The sequence below is a fragment of the Hyla sarda genome, chromosome 6 (genome assembly GCF_029499605.1).
Source record: "Hyla sarda isolate aHylSar1 chromosome 6, aHylSar1.hap1, whole genome shotgun sequence".
Taxonomy (NCBI): domain Eukaryota; kingdom Metazoa; phylum Chordata; class Amphibia; order Anura; family Hylidae; genus Hyla; species Hyla sarda.
In genome coordinates this window covers 225,085,912-225,104,543 of record NC_079194.1, presented here as the reverse complement: position 1 = coordinate 225,104,543, position 18,632 = coordinate 225,085,912, and the positions used below count along the sequence as shown (strand labels likewise).

Genomic DNA, 18,632 nt, shown 5'->3' with positions numbered 1-18,632 from the left:
CGTCCCCGGGGTGTCCCCGTCGCTCCGGAACATCTCTGCTGCCCGGTATCCTCGCTCTCCGTCGCCGCCATGACGTCGATACGCACGCCGCTCCTATTGGATGGCGGGAAGGCGTGCGCAACGACGTGATGACGACGAAGGAGAGCGCCGGCCATGCAGGGGATCCCGGCACGGAGCAGACACCGAGGAGGCAGGTAAGGTCCCTCCCGGTGTCCTGTAAGCTGTTCGGGACGCCGCGATTTAACCGCAGCAGTCCCGAACAGCCCAACTGAACAGCCTGGTTAGTGTTATTTTCGCTTCAGACGCGGCGGTCAGCTTTGATTGCCGCATCTGAAGGGTTAATACAGGGCATCACCGCGATCAGTGATGTCCTGTATTAGCCCCGGGTCCCGGCCGTTGATGGCCGCAGGGACCGACGCGATAGGTGTGTATTCGCCGTATAAGACGCACCAACTTTCCCCCCCCCCGTTTTGGGGAAGAAAAAGTGCATTTTATACGGCAAAAAATATGGTATGTGCATAATCCGAGGTTCAACAAGATGCTGTGGCTTGAACCGCATCTGGAGCATTTTCTGGCACACATTTTTGCATCTTTTCGGATGTGGTGTAAGAGTGTTTAAAAAGTGTCTCAAGCTCATGATAAATTTGGCGCAAGTCGTTCGTTTTTTTGTTTATGCAGGTTATGCAACAATTCTGGTATATTTGCTATAGTAGATCTGCCCATCTATGCAGTGATTTGTTGTATTTTTAATATCACACTCTGTGAAATCACTCACATAAAGTCATTTTGTGAGCCAATAAAAAGGGTAACATTTTAGAAAGCGTACATTGCAGTAATAGAGGGATATTTTGTTGCCTTTATGGCAAACTGTAACTGTCAATTGATCAGTCAGACCCCCCTCCCCCCACAGATCAGCAAGTAATGGAATATTCTAGCGATATGCTGTCACTTGTAAAATCATCGAAATAGCCCTTTAACAGCTAAGTTCTAAAGCACTTTCAATAGCTGTCGGCTAACCCCCTTTCACCTGATTCTGCCATACACATGGCTCAACTGAGCGTGACTGTTTTCAATAAGGGGGGGGGAGTGACCAGTTGTCAGACAAAAGAATCAGGGCAAGGAAACTCGACATGCCTAATTCTTCTTTCCCAAACATCATCTGTTGGGAGAGAGCCCTGCATACATATATTTAGCCAACTATTCTTTAATGTGTATGAGGGTCTTTACTGTGTTAAAGTCCCCATTTACACGGCTCCTGCAATACACTACTCTCCAATAACAGAAATCCAGCAGGATGTTGGAGCTACATCTGTATACATTGCTCTATATAACATAAAATTCTGCTTATGTGCAAGCCGACAGATTGGTATACAGTGCAATGAATCACACAGGTTATAGGATCTATAAAAAAGAAACATACCCTTTGATCTGCAGCACCACCAGCTCGGCCTTCTTCCAGGTATAATAAATAATAAGAAGCCAAAGAGAATAGCTGAGGTAGCATCAGATTTGTAACCTTTCCTGTTCATGGAAAGAAAATATAACATACTGTATATAACAAAGCCTATAAAATAGTTAAAAAATACTGCTGCAAGGTACGGGGGGCGCTGCTGCAAGGTACGGGGGGCGCCGGGGGGGTGTTTGGGTGTTACTCACCGAGCTGCAGGAATAGGCTCCCCCGCACCCGTCCCTCCCGCATCGGCTCCCAGCTCACTCCTTCCCCCATGAAGCTCCTGTCCTGGGTGCCTCCAGTTGTTTTACCACTACAACTCCCAGCATGCCCTGACAGCCAATAGATGTCAGGTCATGCTGGGAGTTGTAGTGGTGAAACAGCTGGAGGCACCCTGTTAGGAGAACTAAGGGCGGAAGTTGTCCCCCCCAGCAGGCATCAGTGACGTGGTGCCTGCTGGGGAAGTCTGCCTGGTAGTGAGCACACTACCAGGCAGACTAAATGCCATTTTTAAAATAGTAAAAACATGATGGTGGGAGCTACCCTTTAAAGCATTATTATTATTATTTAAAAAACAGTTTTGATTAATTGGGGTCTTGGTGCTGAGACCTCCACCACTCGCTAAATATAGCTAGGAGAAGCTCACAGCTGTGTGCTTCACTTGCAACTTAAAGGGGTTATCCAGGAATCGAGAAACAGAGCTAATTTCTTTCAAAAACCTCTCCATTTCTGTCTCCATGTTGGGTGTGCTATTAGAACTTGGCTCCATTCACTTCAATGAACTACACACAACCTACACACAGAACTACACACAACCTGGAGACAGACAGGAAGAGTTTTTTGAAAAGAAAATTGCTCAGTTTTTCGATTCCTGGATAACCCCTTTATTCCAACTCCTTGCAGGAGATTGGTTCCATAGACTTATAATGAAGCCAGTGTCGTGCAATAAGTCAGATCAATGGCGAGCTAGGGAGTGAAGCACACAGCCACGCGTTTCTTCCAGCTATGTCTAGCGATTGGTGGGAGTCTCTGTACTGAGATTCTAATTGACCAAATTTATTTGACATGTCTGTGTATGACAAGTCAAAAGTCTTTTTAAATGACAGTAACACTTTAAATATGCACAGTTTCAACAAACTTTACATTGGTCAAAGCAAATATAAGATATATCTATATATAATATATAATATATCTTGTTATATATTTTATTAGACCAAAATGCTTCTTTCTCCTCTTATCAGGCTTCTTCCATCTTTGCTAAACTGTCATCCACTCCATTTAGTGTTTACACCATGTAGATCATTCAGTGATCAAATTACAAGAAATATGTATGGGAGGAGGGAGATGGGAGAGGTGAGCCCGGGAAAACACACAAGTTGCAGAGAGATAGAGACAGCAAAGAGATAGCTCTGTAAGTATGTTAGAGATCCCAACCCAAACCTTTATACAGTTAATACTGTTCACTGCTGCTTTTCCATGCCTTCCAGGCTGCAGCTGCAGTTTGGGCTGTGCAACGAGATGTAGAAGTGCGGTCTCTCATCCTCTGTGTGTATAGTGTATGACACCATACATGTTAGGTTCCCCCACCAGCTTTGGGAGAATTGAAAATTACAGAGGAAGCCTGAAGATCAGAAATCAGCTAAAGAAATGGTATATCAGAATTATATAATGGCCAGTAATAGTGCTGCAACACAAGGCAACCTATCCTGAAAATTAACCTGACATAACAGGTACGCTTTTAGATAGGAATACCTAATTTATAAAGACTTTTTTTATCATTTATAAACCAGGCTCACATGATAAGATGCAGACAGTTAGAACAGCAGACCAGTTTGAATTTTCAAGTAAAAATTATTGGAAAACTTAGAAGACAGAAATTTTTAATGTGAGTAGATTGAACAGGTAAAAAATTCTTTAAGGCATTTTTCAATGCAAAACAATAAAACTTTTAATAAAGCAGTACTTAGATATAGGCTATACAAAACAGACCAGAGTCAGCTGAAAATACTAATGTTGGTGGAATCAGCTAATAAGATTGTGTGTATGGGGGCCTAGACTACTATAGGTTATCTGTTCTCCAGATAGTTCATAGTCGGAAATGTTGAACTGGCAAAGGCCACCTTAAAAGATGCAGCAATTAAATGACGTGAAAGAATAAAAATACATATAATTATATCCACCTAGCACAACTCACAGTCCAAACAGTGAATCCCAACCTGGGATAAATCCAGGGTCCCTTGTGAACCAGGACAAGGCCATTAACAGGAAGATTATGAGTGTCACCACCTCCTGGTAACTGCAAAATAAAAATGTTAAACTATTTATTACAGGGAATAAAAGGATAAGTTGTACCTGATAAATATGATGGTGCTATAAAAAGTGTAGTAAAACGATACAATGCTATACAGTGGGGCAAAGAAGTATTTAGTCAGCCACCAATTATGCAAGTTCTCCCACTTAAAAAGATGAAAGGCCTGTAATTTTAATCATAGGTACACCTCAACTATGAGAACTATAAGACTATGAGAAATAAAAATCCATAAAATCCCATTTGTCTGATTTTTACAGAATTTATTTGCAAATTATGGTGAAAAATAAGTATTTGGTCACCTGAAAACAAGCAAGATTTCTGGCTCTCACAGACCTGTAACAACGTCTTTAAGAGTCTGCTCTGTCCTCCACTCGTTACCTGTATTAATGGCATCTGTTTGAACTTGTTATCAGTATAAAAGACAACTATCCACAACCTCAAACAGTGACACTCCAAACTCCACTATGGCCAAGACCAAAAAGCTGTCGAAGGACACCAGAAACAAAATTGTAGAGCTGCACCAGGCTGGGAAGACTGAATCTGCAATAGGCAAGCAGCTTGGTGTGAACAACTGAGGGAGCAATTATTAGAAAATGGAAGAAGACATACAAGACCACTCATAATCACAAGACACAAGATCTCACCCCCGTAGTGTCAAAATGATCACAGTGTCCCCCTGTTTAAGCCAGTACATGTCTGGGCCCATCTGCAGTTTGCTAGCAAGCGTTTGGATGATCCAGAAGAGGATTGGGAGAATGTCATATGGTCAGATGAAACCAAAGTAGAACTTTTTGGTAAAAACTCAACTTGTTGTGTTTGGGGGAGAAAGAATGCTGAGTTGCATCCAAACAACACCATACCCACTGTGAAGCATGGGGGTGGAAACATCATGCTTTGGGGCTGTTTTTCTTCTAAGGGACCAGGACGACTGATCGTTGTAAAGGAAAGAATGAATGGGCCCATGTATTGTGAGATTTTGAGTGAAAACCTCCTTCCATCAGCAAGGGCACTGAAGATGAAATGTGGCTGGATCTTTCAGCATGACAATGATCCCAAACACACCGCGCAAGGAGTGGCTTCGTAAGAAGCATTTCAAGGTCCTGGAGTGGCCTAGTCAGTCTCCAGATCCCAACCCCATAGAAAACCTTTGGAGGAAGTTGAAAGTCTGTGTTGCCAAGCGACAGCCCTATAACATCACTGCTCTAGAGGAGATCTGCATTGAGAAATGGGCCTAAATACCAGCAACAGTGGCCCTCGTTTTGTCGGGTTGTGCCAGATTCTGTCGCATTGCGCCAGATTCTGTCGCATTGCGCCAGAAATTCTGACTGTGCCAGATGTTGCGCCAGAATTGAAAAAACCCTGACTAACTTTCCATTTTGCTAAGAAAACCCGAAAAAAGGGGTGTGGCCTCTGACATTTTCACAAAAAACAACATATTTACTAAGGTTTCCACATAAAATGTGGTGGATTTGAGTTGAGGAAAACCAGACAGATCAGAGCATGTGTAAAAAAAAGCAAAGTGTAGGGAAAGTGGAAAATGTAGGGAAACCTTAGTAAATACCTTGAAAAAGAAATTGTAGGGAATTAAAACCCACAAAGAAACCTACACTCCACTCTTAGTAAATGAGGGCCAGTGTGTGCAAACTTTGTGAAGACTTACAGAAAACGTTTGACCTCTGTCATTGCCAACAAAGGGTATATAACAAAGTAGTGAGATGAACTTTTGTTACTTATTTTACACAATCTTTTGCAAATATATATATTTTTTTTAAATCAAATCAGACAATGTGATTTTATGGATGTTTTTTTCTCATTCTGTCTCTCATAGTTGAGGTATACCTATGATGAAAATTACAGGCCTCTCTCATCTTTTTAAGTTGGGGAACTTGCACAATTGGAGGCTGACTTAATTATTTTTTGCCCCACTGTATATAGCAGCAGTAATCAAAGCTTTCCAAGGGTCCTATAAAACGGCCATAAAATTTACACAATATGAAGGGAGCCATTCTGAAAGTTATCTCATCAATTATTTACAACACAATCTGCATCCTATTAAATCATTTCCATGCCAGGCCATGTTAAAGGGGATTTCCAGAACATTTATACAAATGGCATATCATTGGGAAAGGCCATCAATGTGAGACCTTTGGGGGTCTGACTCTCGGTACTACCAAGATCAACTGACAACTGCATTTGACACCTTTCTATCATTTACCAAGCACATTGCTGTTCATATGGTAAAGCGGCTCCTTTCTATCAGCTAATTGGCAAGGTGTTGACCCCCACAGAGTCTATCCAGGCCATCAATATTAGAGTTTTAAAAACCACTTCAAAGAGGACCTGCAGCCTCTTAAAAAAAAAACTACACTGGCATCATCCATATGGAGCTTCCTGTTCCCCACTGACAACTAAGCAAACTAAAAAGGACCGATAGCTGTTTTCCAGGTGGACATTCCGCACATTTTCGGTCATGTGAATATGGCTTAAGTAGGTCCTGCTGCGATGGCTCCTCTCAAAAGAAGAAGCACCAAGCAATGACCATTGGGGGACTAGATGTAGTTGGAAAAAGATCAATGTGGGACCGGGGTAACTAAGTATGAGTTATTCTTCCTTTTTATTGCGCCCCCAACATAATGTAAGAAAACTTATGATACTGGAATACCCTTTAAATTTGCACAGAATTTTGGGCCTAACACAACATAGTATTAACAGCCAGAAAAACCCACATAAGGAAAGGAATATTTTGAATACCTCAGGGGGCCCAGTTTTTCATATTCTTGTCTCAAAATATTTCTTGAATCCTCATCGGTTGGAGACTTGGATTTTCGCCAACACTGCATTTCTTTAAGGCTGCAACATAAATGTGGGGTAGACTGAATACAATTATTTCTGCTCAGGGATATGTAAATCTCTGTTCACACTCTGTTTATCCTGCCATGTTGTTTTCCTGGCTTTATTGAGGATCGAACAGGGCAGAAATGACCTTGATGACCTGTTTCTTATACTATTGACCTTTCATGGGTCCGTCAGGTTTCTGTTCACTGGATGTAAAAAACATAGTATTCCATATTATTCTGACCCTTAAAACACATCGGAAATCTCAGGAAAAAAAGGTCACCAAGAGCGCACAGAGCCCCGAACTATTATAAGCCTGACTTGACAATTTTGTTATTACAATATAAAGTTACCGCAGATTTTTTAAACATAAGAATTAAATGTAAAGGAGTATTTCTGGGCAATTTTTTTTTTTGTCTGTCATTTAGTTCAGCTCCGTTATGATAGAACTGTGATAAGTTAAACTAGCTTAGCTGCAATACCAACATGTCATCTAAAGTTCACCTGCTGCCTCAAAGTCTCCGGCTGCCATTGTGTATGCCCCATTCCCTATGCTTTACACTGCAGCTTGTTCTCATTGAGGGAGTTTATGTATTGTTTCACCCTGTTTTATTGCTGTTCTTTGGCGCTGTGATTTTTTTTTCTTTTTAAAGAGTACCTGCCACCAAGAAAAAGAGGGATTGTGTTCTTCCTTGTCTGTTCCTCTGTTCATCCTGAGTTACCCTCACTTTCTTTTTTTAACTTCGCCCATTATTTCTTGAGTTATACCTTTATAAAGTCTGCTCACTGCCTGTGAGCTTTTTCTGCTGCAGGGGCTCACTCCCGCCTGCATGATTGACAGGCAGGGAGCGAGAGATATGCAGAGCCGCGCTCATGTCCCACCCCACCAGCACTTCCAGAGTTCGGACTTGTGCCAGTCTGGCACAAGTCCGAGGGCTATGCAGGGCCTGCTGAACGCTACAGAACAGAGACCCCTAGTGGCCAATTTTTCAAAAGTAAAAAAAAATGATGGAAAGATTGATTTTTTTAAAGATATATATATATGGCAAATAGGCATAACATTACATAAGGAATAACATATCAAAAGTTTTACTTGATGACAGGTACTCTTTAAGGAACATACCTAGTTGTGATTTTAGTTTATATCATAAGTGGTCAGGAATTTATGATGTGCGACTCTTCAGTTTGTCGAATCTTAGCGCAACTGCTAACTTAGGTGCATATCTAGACCAGCCCTGGCTTACAAAACTGGTTGTGGACAGCACTATCATCATTATTATGTTGCACATTTTGTTGCACGGGTTAAAAAGTCACAAAAAAGTTGCAGAGGGGACACCATACAAAGTGGAAGTTACTAAGTGTGAAGTAAGAAATGTGATCAGCACCATATTTATCACATGGCCTGCACCACGGAATAAATTTGGTGATGGTACACATTTTCCACCACACAAATGAATGGTGTGAAAACACATGCACCTACACCACTCTCTTAATCAATTTCCCCCACTGACTGCACAGGTTGAAAGTCATTTCCCTTCTACAATACCTTTGTCTGTTTCCAGGACACTTGGGAATTTTTGCACAAAACGCTAGATTTCCTGGTTTCACAGTTTAGTGATCTGTAAACCTCTTTAAAGTAAAAGTAATGAAACACACAAGATGTCATGTTATCTGTACACCACTGTCACCTGTAGAACTAGAAATTCCACAATGCCTTGTCATAGGTGTGCGCTTTGATAAAGCACTAGTAACTCCTATGCGGGTCTTTAACCCCTTAAGGACCGGAGGTTTTTCCGTTTTTGCATTTTCGTTTTTTGCTCCTTGCCTTTAAAAAATCATAACTCTTTCAAATTTACACCTAAAAATCCATATGATGGCTTATTTTTTGCGCCACCAATTCTACTTTGTAATGACGTCAGTAATTTTGCCCAAAAATCTATGGTGAAGCGGGAAAAAAAATCAATGTGCGACAAAATTGAAAAAAATACGCTGTTTTGTAACTTTTGGGGGCTTCCGTTTCTACGTAGTACATTTTTCGGTAAAAATGACACCTGATATGTATTCTGTAGGTCCATACGATTAAAATGATACCCTACTTATATAGGTTTGATTTTGTCAGACTTCTGGAAAAAATCATAACTACATGCAGGAAAATTAATACGTTTAAAATTGTCATCTTCTGACCCCTATAACTTTTTTATTTTTCCGTGTATGGGGCGGTATGAGGGCTCATTTTTTGTGCCGTGATCTGAAGTTTTTAACGGTACCATTTTTGTATTGATAGGACTTATTGATCATTCTTATTCTAAATGATATAAAAAGTGACCAAAAATGCACTATTTTGGACTTTGGAATTTTTTTGCGCGCACGCCATTGACCGAGCGGTTTAATTAATTATATATTTTTATAATTCGGACATTTCCGCACGCGGTGATACCACATATGTTTATTTTTATTTTTATTTACACTGTGTTTTTTTTTTTATTGGAAAAGGGGGGTGATTCAAACTTTTAATAGGGGAGGAGTTAAATGATCTTTATTCACTTTTTTTTTGCAGTGTTATAGGTCCCATAGGGACCTATAACACTGCACACACTGATCTTCTATGTTGATCACTGGTTTCTCATAAGAAACCAGTGATCGACGATTCTGCCGCATGACTGCTCACGCCTGGATCTCAGGCACTGAGCAGTCATTCGGCGATCGGACAGCAAGGAGGCAGGAAGGGGCCCTCCCGCTGTCCTGTCAGCTGTTCGGGATGCCGCGATTAGCCGCGGCTATCCCGAACAGCTCGACTGAGCTAGTCGGGAACTTTCACTTTCACTTTTAGCCGCGCGGCTCAGCTCTGAGCGCGCGGCTAAAGGGTTAATAGCGCGCGGCGCCGCGATCGGCGCTGCGCGCTATTAGAGGCGGGTCCCGGCTTCACTATGACGCCGGGCCCGCCATGATATGACGCGGGGTTACTGTGTAACCCCGCGTTATATCAGAAGAGCAGGACCAAGGACGTACCGGTACGTCCTTGGTCCTTAAGGGGTTAAACATTACATATAGTAGCGCCAGCAGAACCATAGTGGGGGACGTTTGTTGTGTTCAGTTATTGCATTTTTTCCCAGTTTAGTTATTTGGCCCTCAGTTATGTTGATGGTTCAAGGGCTGCCAGTGCAAGACCGTTTTCAGTGGCATGACTGATTCATCTGGTTTTCAGGCAGTGCCAATAAGCCTATTTCACCCTTAATACCAGAAGATGGCATGAAGTCTCCAAAATGACAAAATTAGGAGTACCCATTGTATCTCTTTAACTGCTCACTTTAAAAGAATTACCGTAATAAATATAAAATGTGAGGCCATAAACGAAATGGTTCCACATGCAAATCTCAATCCCTGGTTTCCCTATATAGTTATTTGTAAGAACTGTGGCTGTAAACAAGAATCTTAAAGAATATGGATTTATAGACTAGACTACCCCTAATATGTTATATAGCAATACATTACAATGGATTGTCAAAAACTAAAACTATGACATAACTTTAAAGGGGTATTCCAGGAATTATTTTTATTTGACTATGCTACAGAGGCTGTAAAGTTAGTGTAGTTCATAATATAGTGTCTGTACCTGTGTGTGACAGTTTTCTCACAATTCTTCTGTGATTTTAACCCCAATATTTATTTTTAACAGCATACAAAATGACTGTTGTCTCAGATTTTTCCCAGCTTGCAATGCGGCCGAGACCTGACCTCACTAGTCAGCTGATGACAGGAAGCCTGTCTGCTTCAATGGGTGGAGCGATCGCTTGGTGGGAGAGAGATCAATCTGCAACTAATGCAACAGCTGTAGGCACCCTGATTGAAAACCACAGGTCTTTTGAATGGATGCAGCTCCTTTATGTTTCAATGGGTGGAGTGGCTGATGTGGGGGAGGGAGGAAAATGGAATTATGGGATTTGTAGGCAAAGAAGAAAACTCCAACAGGAAATACCAGTTCACAAAAAGCTAGCCACAGTGTTATAGTAATCTCACAACATAGCCATTTAGCCCCAAGACAAGCGCAGATCCTTCCTAAACATGTCCATTACTGTCTGCCAGGTATGTATTAAAATCACCTTATGGGTGATAACCCCTTTAAGTATAGGAAACTCCTGGCAGAAACTGAAATTCTATTCTATTGTATTTAACATAAGTTCATTGGACACCCAAAATATGTGCAGTCTGAATAGCTGTTTCTTAGCACCAGATACCAACAACAGATGTTAGCTGGTAGCAACCATACATGTGCTCATTGCTGGAGCTGATGGCCAATACCCCAACCCTAGCATAAATGTAGTATATGGTGGTGTTCAGTATACAATGCTCAGCTATGCTTAGTACATTTTTACATCCCATTAATTCACTTGGTATTACATAGAACATAAAATTATATTAAAAAGTCTTAAGAAGAAAAAATATATTTTTTTTTTATTGTGGTCTATGGATGCATGAACAGGCAATTGCTGGTATCAGTCTTCAGGTCAGTCACCAAAAACTAATTTTTTGTACACATATATAAAAACCTTGTGCAGGAAGAGAACAATGGTGACTATAGCTGAAAGATATTCGCTTACAGTTTTTTAAAGAGGAAGAGCCTGCCTACCAGAACTTAAAGGAATCACCTAGAAGACCCAGTGCGATCCAAACTTTTGACATGTCGTAATTTTTTTTCCCCCCCCTCAAATGACAGTAACAACATAAGGTTGTCTTTACACTAAGTCATCGTACTAGGCAGAGATGACAAACTATAGTATGGATATACAAAACCTTTACATCAGCAGAGGATTCATTCTGTTTAGAAAAAGAAGTTCAGCATTACAAGTTATTTTCCCTACAAAAAGTCTGGTATAATGGGGTCCGTAAGGGTGTTTGTCATTTTGACAGAAAATACTGTATGCAGCACTATTTATTCAAATTTAACAAAAACTGTGGGAGACAGAACATAACTCCCAATTTCTAACATAGATGGAATTTGATTTTGTTCCGTATTTGCACTGAATACATTTACCAATACATTAGGGTGTCTTAGTATTTACCTAAAACCCAGAAAAAGCCAATTTATCCACATCCAGGAAAATATTAAGATGATGAAGGCAATAGGGAAAGAGAAAGCAATCCACGATCCGAAATTTACAAACTGACATTCGGGGTATCGCCTGCAGACAAATACAAAGAATTATTCCAACAGAGTTGAAAGCCTAAATGAAGAAAATGTGTATGTTCTAAACTAGCATAGTGACCCCAATACTGACATTTCATTTTGCATACTTATGTATGCAATTCACTAGAATCCTTAAAGGTTAACTTAACCATAGCTTTGAAACTTAAAAGGACTGTTCAGTTTTAAAAATTCACTTTTTGGCCCCCAAAATAACCTTAAAATGTCTAGAAGGAATATTTGTGATCAGTAGTTATCTTGGCGGGAAACTGGCATTGAAGGTGTACTCCAAGGGGCTAAATCCATAAGCAATCCTTTCTCTCTCATCCACCTATTTAATTGTCTAAATAGGATTCATTAGCTATATAGAGCAGTTTCCCCTCTTACATGCACTAAGTGAGGGAATGACATCATTCAGCCATCCACTGTGTCTCTGTCCAAATCCCTCTCTGAAAGCAGCCCCCACCCTCCTGAGAGCCACTGCACTGAGGAGTCATGCTCCCTTTAGTGCTGAGAACTGGGAGGTGTCTGCAGCCTCAGCCAAATCAGACCCCGAACCTCTCTTCTGCTCAGAGCAGGAGGGTGGGGGCTGCTCTAAGAAAGTGAGCTGGCAGAACAGAGCTGCAATGATTGCTGGGAGATGTATGCAAGGGTAGGGAAGGATGGCCACCGGAGCCATGCATATCAGGCAGGATGTTTACATGAAACATATCCAGGTAGTGTGGCAGCTTTGGAGCTTTTTTCATGTTATATATATATATATATTTATATGTGTGTGTATGTATGTTTACAAAGTTTTTTGGGTGTACTCAATATGTGGTTTGTCCCAGAATTCCAGTGCAATGTAGACCCCTAATGGTTACATCCAAATGTGCAAAAATGCTTAAAATAATAAGAATTTTAGGCTAAATCTTTTATCATCCCCTCCCCCATTTCCTTTACACATACAATTCCCCTATTCACAGTCCTTGAGAACCAGCACTATTTTATTCATTATATATATACACACACACACACACATATACACACACATACATTTATTTCTCTGGAGTACCCATTTAAGTGTTAAAGATTCCTGCATTGCCACCACCGATAAGATGAAGCATTACAACAGTGTTTCCCAATCAAGGAGCTTTCAACTGCGGCAAAACTACAACCCCCAGCATGTCTGGACAGCCCCCAACCTGAGGCTCTCCAGCCTTTGGCTGTCAAGGCATGAAGGGAGTTGTAGTTCTGCAACATTGACAGGCTGAGTCGGATGCTTACAGTAGCCATTCTCCACTATATAAATGAGGTAGGTTCAAGATAAAGGAATTCCATCTAATAACAAAAACAGTAGCATAACCAGCTATTACAGAATGGATTTTCTAAACCAGGCCAACTTCAAAAGCAACTACCTGCTGCGAGATAATGTCAGGGAAAATCTATATTCAGTCGTGACATTTTTCCTCAAATGGAAAAGCTATTTTTCTGTGACTGCAGACTACCACTTTTAAGAATGGCAACGTGGGTGGGGGAGACAACAATCCAAGTCGCTCCTTATACTCTGCTCATGCTTGTAAATAGACCTCAGCACAATATATGTGCACATTGGCGTCACAGTGGCGTCACTCACCATAGCCTCCTGCCTGCAAAGGAGGAGCAAAGGCTAAACAGAAGGAAGTAGTTTTGTTTCATTCTCACCAGTGCATACGACTTGTACTACAGACACAACTATTATTGTGTATATGCAGTAATATGAGAATTATTACTTACGTTTCAAACTGTTCAATAAATATGAGGTTAGTGGAGGTGCCTGTAAGTGTGGCCATTCCTCCAATGGTGGAAGAATAGGCTATTCCCAGGGAAAAGGCTTTGCACATCATGTGGTCACGTTTAGTCCTGTAAAATCGCCCAGACTTGGTCTGCAAAAACACCAGACAAAAATGCGTTAAATATCTAAAAGGCCCCTCTCTCACTTTGTTATAACTGCAGTAAGTCTTTCTTTCTGTACCTGTCTACATATTGTAAATCGTAAGGAAGAAACTCTGCAAAGCACATTTTTTGCAAAAACAACTGTTTTACAATAGTTATAATATCTGAATGCCATGCATCCGCACTTAATTAATAATAATAAATAATAATAATAATAATAACGTACAACTTCCAGCTGTTCATATTGGACTGTGGTATGATCCTCTAATCTCTCAGCTATGACCAGAAGTTTATCAGATGTCACAAGAGGTTGGCACGTCTGTCTTCAGTATTGGCATCCCTGAGATCAGTCCTCTTAGTGTAACATTTTAGGAATTGTTACAAAGGGTTTAAAGGGGTACTCCCACCCTAGACATCTTATCCCCTATCCAAAGGATAGGGGATAAGATGTCTGATCTCGGGGGTCCCGCCGCTGGGGACCCCCGGAGCATTGCATGCGGCACCCACCTGTTTTTTGTCCGGAAGCGCTGGAGGGTCTGAGTCGCGACTACGGGAACGGAAGTCCGTGACGTCAAGACTCCGCCCCCGTGTGACGTCACGCCCGTCCCCTCAATGCAAGTCTATGACGTCACACGGGGGCGGAGTCTTGACGTCACGGACTTCCATTCCCGTAGTCGCGACTCAGACCCTCCAGCGCTTCCGGACAAAAAACAGGTGGGTGCCGCATGCAATACTGCAGGGTTCCCCAGCGGCGGGACCCTCGAGATCAGACATCTTATCTCCTATCCTTTGGATAGGGGATAAGATGTCTAGGGTGGGAGTACCCCTTTAATACTAGGTGGTGTAAATTTCCTGACAGTAAATAGCATGATGGAATATATGCCTATGGAAATACAGAGCAGACACACAACACTCCCATAACTAATAAATGACTACACATCCTCTTACCTCAGAAATATTGGTGGAGGGTGTTCGATTTTTGCCTGGTGAATAGTGTAAACATAAAACAACAACAACAACAAAAAAGAGGCAAAATTGCAGTTTTTTTCCACCTCTTCTCAAAAATATATTGTTATATATGCTATAATATGTTAAATGCACCCTAAAACGATGCAAAAAAAACATGCCACAAGAAACACGGTTTTTTAAGGGGCTGTTAAAGATTAGAGATTAGAGATTTCTTTTAGAAACAGAGCCACACCTGTTCACAGGATTGCGTATGTTAGGCCAGGTTTACACTGTGGAATTTCTGGATGGAATTTCCACCGGAGATCGCGCTAGGACTGGCCGGACTGCATTGCCATCCCTATGCACGGCAATGCATTTCTGAGCCGACCTGCCAAAAGATCTGTTCAGAAATGCGTTGCCATCTATGGGCACGGCAACGCAGTACATGCGGTCCAAGCGCCGCCAGCGAGATCTCCGGCTTAAACTCCATCTGTACATTCCGCAGTGTGCACCTAGCCTTATTAGGTGTGGCATGGATAATGGAAGAAATAAGCTATGTTTTTCTAATTGTGTACAACCCCTTTGAGGCCTTGTAATGTATATACAGGACACCTTACCTGTTTTGAATATCTCTGACTTTCAAATGCTGCCTCCTCCTATAGAAAAACAAACATATCTATTTTATTTATTGTTTAAAATCAGACACAAATTTCTAAGATGACTAAGGGTATGTTCATACTACGGTATCTCCATATAGTGTCCGCCTCCAAAATCCTTCAGCAGCAGGACCGTGCGACCCTGCACCATCACCATTGACAGCAATGCAGTGCGCGCTTAATTCCGCAAAAAGAATGAACACGTTCATTCTTTCGGCGGATGAATTTCACCAGCGGAGTTCCCCGCTGCTGAAATTCTGCAGCGTGAAGGGGTCCGCGAAAGACCCATTCACACCAATGCAAAGGTTCACACCACAGAATTCCAGAGCATGGGAACATGCCCTATCCCTTGGAATGGCTGAAGAAAAGATCATTTCCATATAAAATAATTCCAAAACAAGTATTTAATAAAACACACATGTCGAGATAGTGGACAGGTCCACTTAGCTGATATTTTTTCAGCCATTCGTGTCACGATACTAAAAAGCAGCAAACTGTGTATATTATAAGTAATCTAAATTATGAAAAAAATAGCAATACCTGATGATATCAGATGCAAAAATACAAATGATACACCGAGGGAAATGAATCAATAAGACGAGACATGGGGCTTTATTCTAAAAACGAAATCTATTTTGATGAGAAAAATGAACAACAATACGGTCACTTATCCTCCGATGAGGTCACGGCACCTCCCTGAGGAGAACAGGAGAAATAAATAAGATGTTGCACTCATCCAACAAACCTCATTTTCTTCCGTGTTTGCGATTCCATTATCCAAAATATTATTGCTGAAAGAAAAGAAAAAAAAATGAATTCAAATGTCAATATCATTTTCCAAGCGGATGCTCAAGTGTCTTCCCGATCCCCCTTATCAGTACAGAATTATAGCTGAAGAAATTACAGAGAATGAACTGTTCTGCTTCAACTGTATCTGGATATTTCATGCAAATAAAAGTGGCAAAAGCATAAAGTGAAAGATCTATAGCAAGTATAAATTCTGTAAAAAAACAAACACTCTAGTTACTTGTTAGGTATGAGCATTATAAAGCATTAAGCCTCATGCACTAGCAGAGACTTGCATTTCCATAATATGGGATATGACAAAATGATAGAAAAAAAGAAAGGAATCCAGAACTGGAGGTACAATAATGCTCCAAAAACTAGTATGGATGCGCTAGAGCAGATTTTCACCTTTATTGGACCCATCAGGCTATACAAGTTATTACTTATCTGACATGATAATGTGATGGTACCTGGGTCCACGGCTGGGCCCTGAGGCATCCTGGAGGCACAGGTTGTTCTTGTGCCTGCAAGTGCATGGTAGTTTTTGCACGAGAAGCCATTAGACCATTTTCTGGCCTATTGCTACTGTGGCCCCAGGAAATGCTCTTTTGCTACAGATAGTTAGCTAGGACATAATTCCACAAGACAGCCTGCTAAAGGCCCCAAGTTGTGAAGGCCAAGAGAGTACTCATTCCGCCCTGCTTTGAAAGAGGGAGACTGTCACACATGCCTACAGCTAATATGGATGATGCCCTGAGGGGGCAGGTAAGGACAGCAGTACTGGTTTCTTTTCAAAGATTTTTATTAAAGTTTTGAATAAATTGGATATATAAATAAAGTCACAAAAAAAGAAAACAAAGCAGTACTGTTTTAGCAATGTCCAAGTGTGTGCTCCCTGTCTGGGAAGATCTTAATCCTGTTTCCTATATATGTTGAAAAATTTAGCAGTTAAAAGGACTTCGAAAACCACAGCCTGTGTCCGTTGTCCATTGTGGCGACCTTCTTAGTAGAGACATCCACCGCCTCTCCTGCCCACACTATACAGTGCATTTGGAAAGTTTAAAGACCATTAAACTGATCTAAATATTTTGTTATAATACAGCTTTGTGCCAAAATAAAAAATAAAAACCCTATCATTCTTTCCTCAATACTACTTAGTGAGAATGTGACAACAGAATGTATAATGTAAACACTAATGTATTGGAAAGGAAACATTTTAAATCTTGCATTGACAAGTATTCAGTCCCGTTACTCAGTACTTAGTTGAAGACCCTTTGGCAGCAATTACAGCCCCCAGTCTTCTGGGGTATGATGCCAAAAGGTTTGCACACCTGAATTTAGGGATTTTCTGTCCTTCTCTGCAGATACTCTCAATTTCTGTCAGGTTGGATTTGGACAGATGGTGTAAGCCATATTTTAAGGTTTCTCCAGAGATGCTTGATTGGTTTCAAGTCAGGGCTCTGGCTGGGCCACTCAAGGACATTTACAAAGTTCTCTAAGCCACTCCTGCATGGTCTTGGCTGTGTGCTTATGGTTGTTTTGTTGGAATGTGAAGCTTTGGCCCAGGCTGAGATCTCAGGCACTCTGGATCAAGTTTTCATTAAGAACATGTCTGTACTTTGCTCCATTCAGTTTTCCCTCAACCCTGGCCAGTCTTACTGTCCCAGCTGCTGAAAAACAACCCCACAGAATAAAGCTGCCACCATGATGCTTCACTAGGGATGGTATTATCCAGGTGATAACCACTGCCTGGTTCCAACAGAGCAGAGAATTATTTCTCACATTCTGAGAGTCCTTTAGGCCTCGTTTACATTGCCGTCGGACTCCGCTATTCGGAGTTTCGTCTGCAAGCTCTATTTTTTTCCGATAAAATCCTGTAAAATTACCGGGTCACCGACGGACCCCATGCAAGTGAATGGGGGCCAGTGGGACCCAGGAGTAGCCGTTTGTATCCAACCCGTTTCAGGGTACGATCGTTAAAAAAAACACAAAGAGCCGATCGGCCCTTAACGATTCAGATGCAAACGGCCTTGTGAACCTCGTGTGTCTTTAACTGAAAAGAGGATTCTTTCTGACCACTCTGCCATAAAGCCCAGAGTGGTGGAGTGTTGAAGTGATGGTTGACTTTTTGGAAGTTTCTCCCATCTGCACACTGGATCGTTGGAGCCCAAGCTAAGCCACAGTGACCATTGGTTTCTCAGTCACCTCTCTTAGCAAGGCACTTTTCCCCCTACTTAGTTTGGTTGGGCAGCAAGCTCAAGGAAAAGTCCTGGTTGATGCAAACTTCTATATTATAAGAATTATGCAGTTATGAGCTCTATAGGCAGTTTTTTCTCCCCTCGTGGCTTGGTTTATGCTCTGATATGCATTGCCAGCTGTGAGACCTTATATATACAGGGCTGTCTTTCCAAATCTTGTCTATTCCAATCAATTTACCGCAGGTGACTCCAATCAAGGTGCAAAAAACATCTCAAGGATGGTCAAGAGAAATGAGAAGGCCCTAGAGCTAAAATATCAAGCATCATAGAAAAGGGTCTGAATGCTTATGTC

General features: G+C 41.4%; 1 protein-coding gene across 1 annotated transcript in view; it reads right to left on the bottom strand.

Annotated features, from left to right (window-relative positions):
- LOC130276772 (solute carrier family 13 member 1-like) overlaps positions 1–18,632 on the bottom strand; it is a 72,897-nt gene that overhangs the window by 6,614 nt on the left and 47,651 nt on the right. Inside the window, 7 exon segments of the mRNA XM_056526610.1 lie at positions 1,421–1,521; positions 3,645–3,746; positions 6,513–6,611; positions 11,657–11,776; positions 13,534–13,682; positions 15,258–15,296; positions 16,042–16,087. Of these exon segments, the coding sequence (XP_056382585.1) occupies positions 1,421–1,521; positions 3,645–3,746; positions 6,513–6,611; positions 11,657–11,776; positions 13,534–13,682; positions 15,258–15,296; positions 16,042–16,087 (656 nt within the window).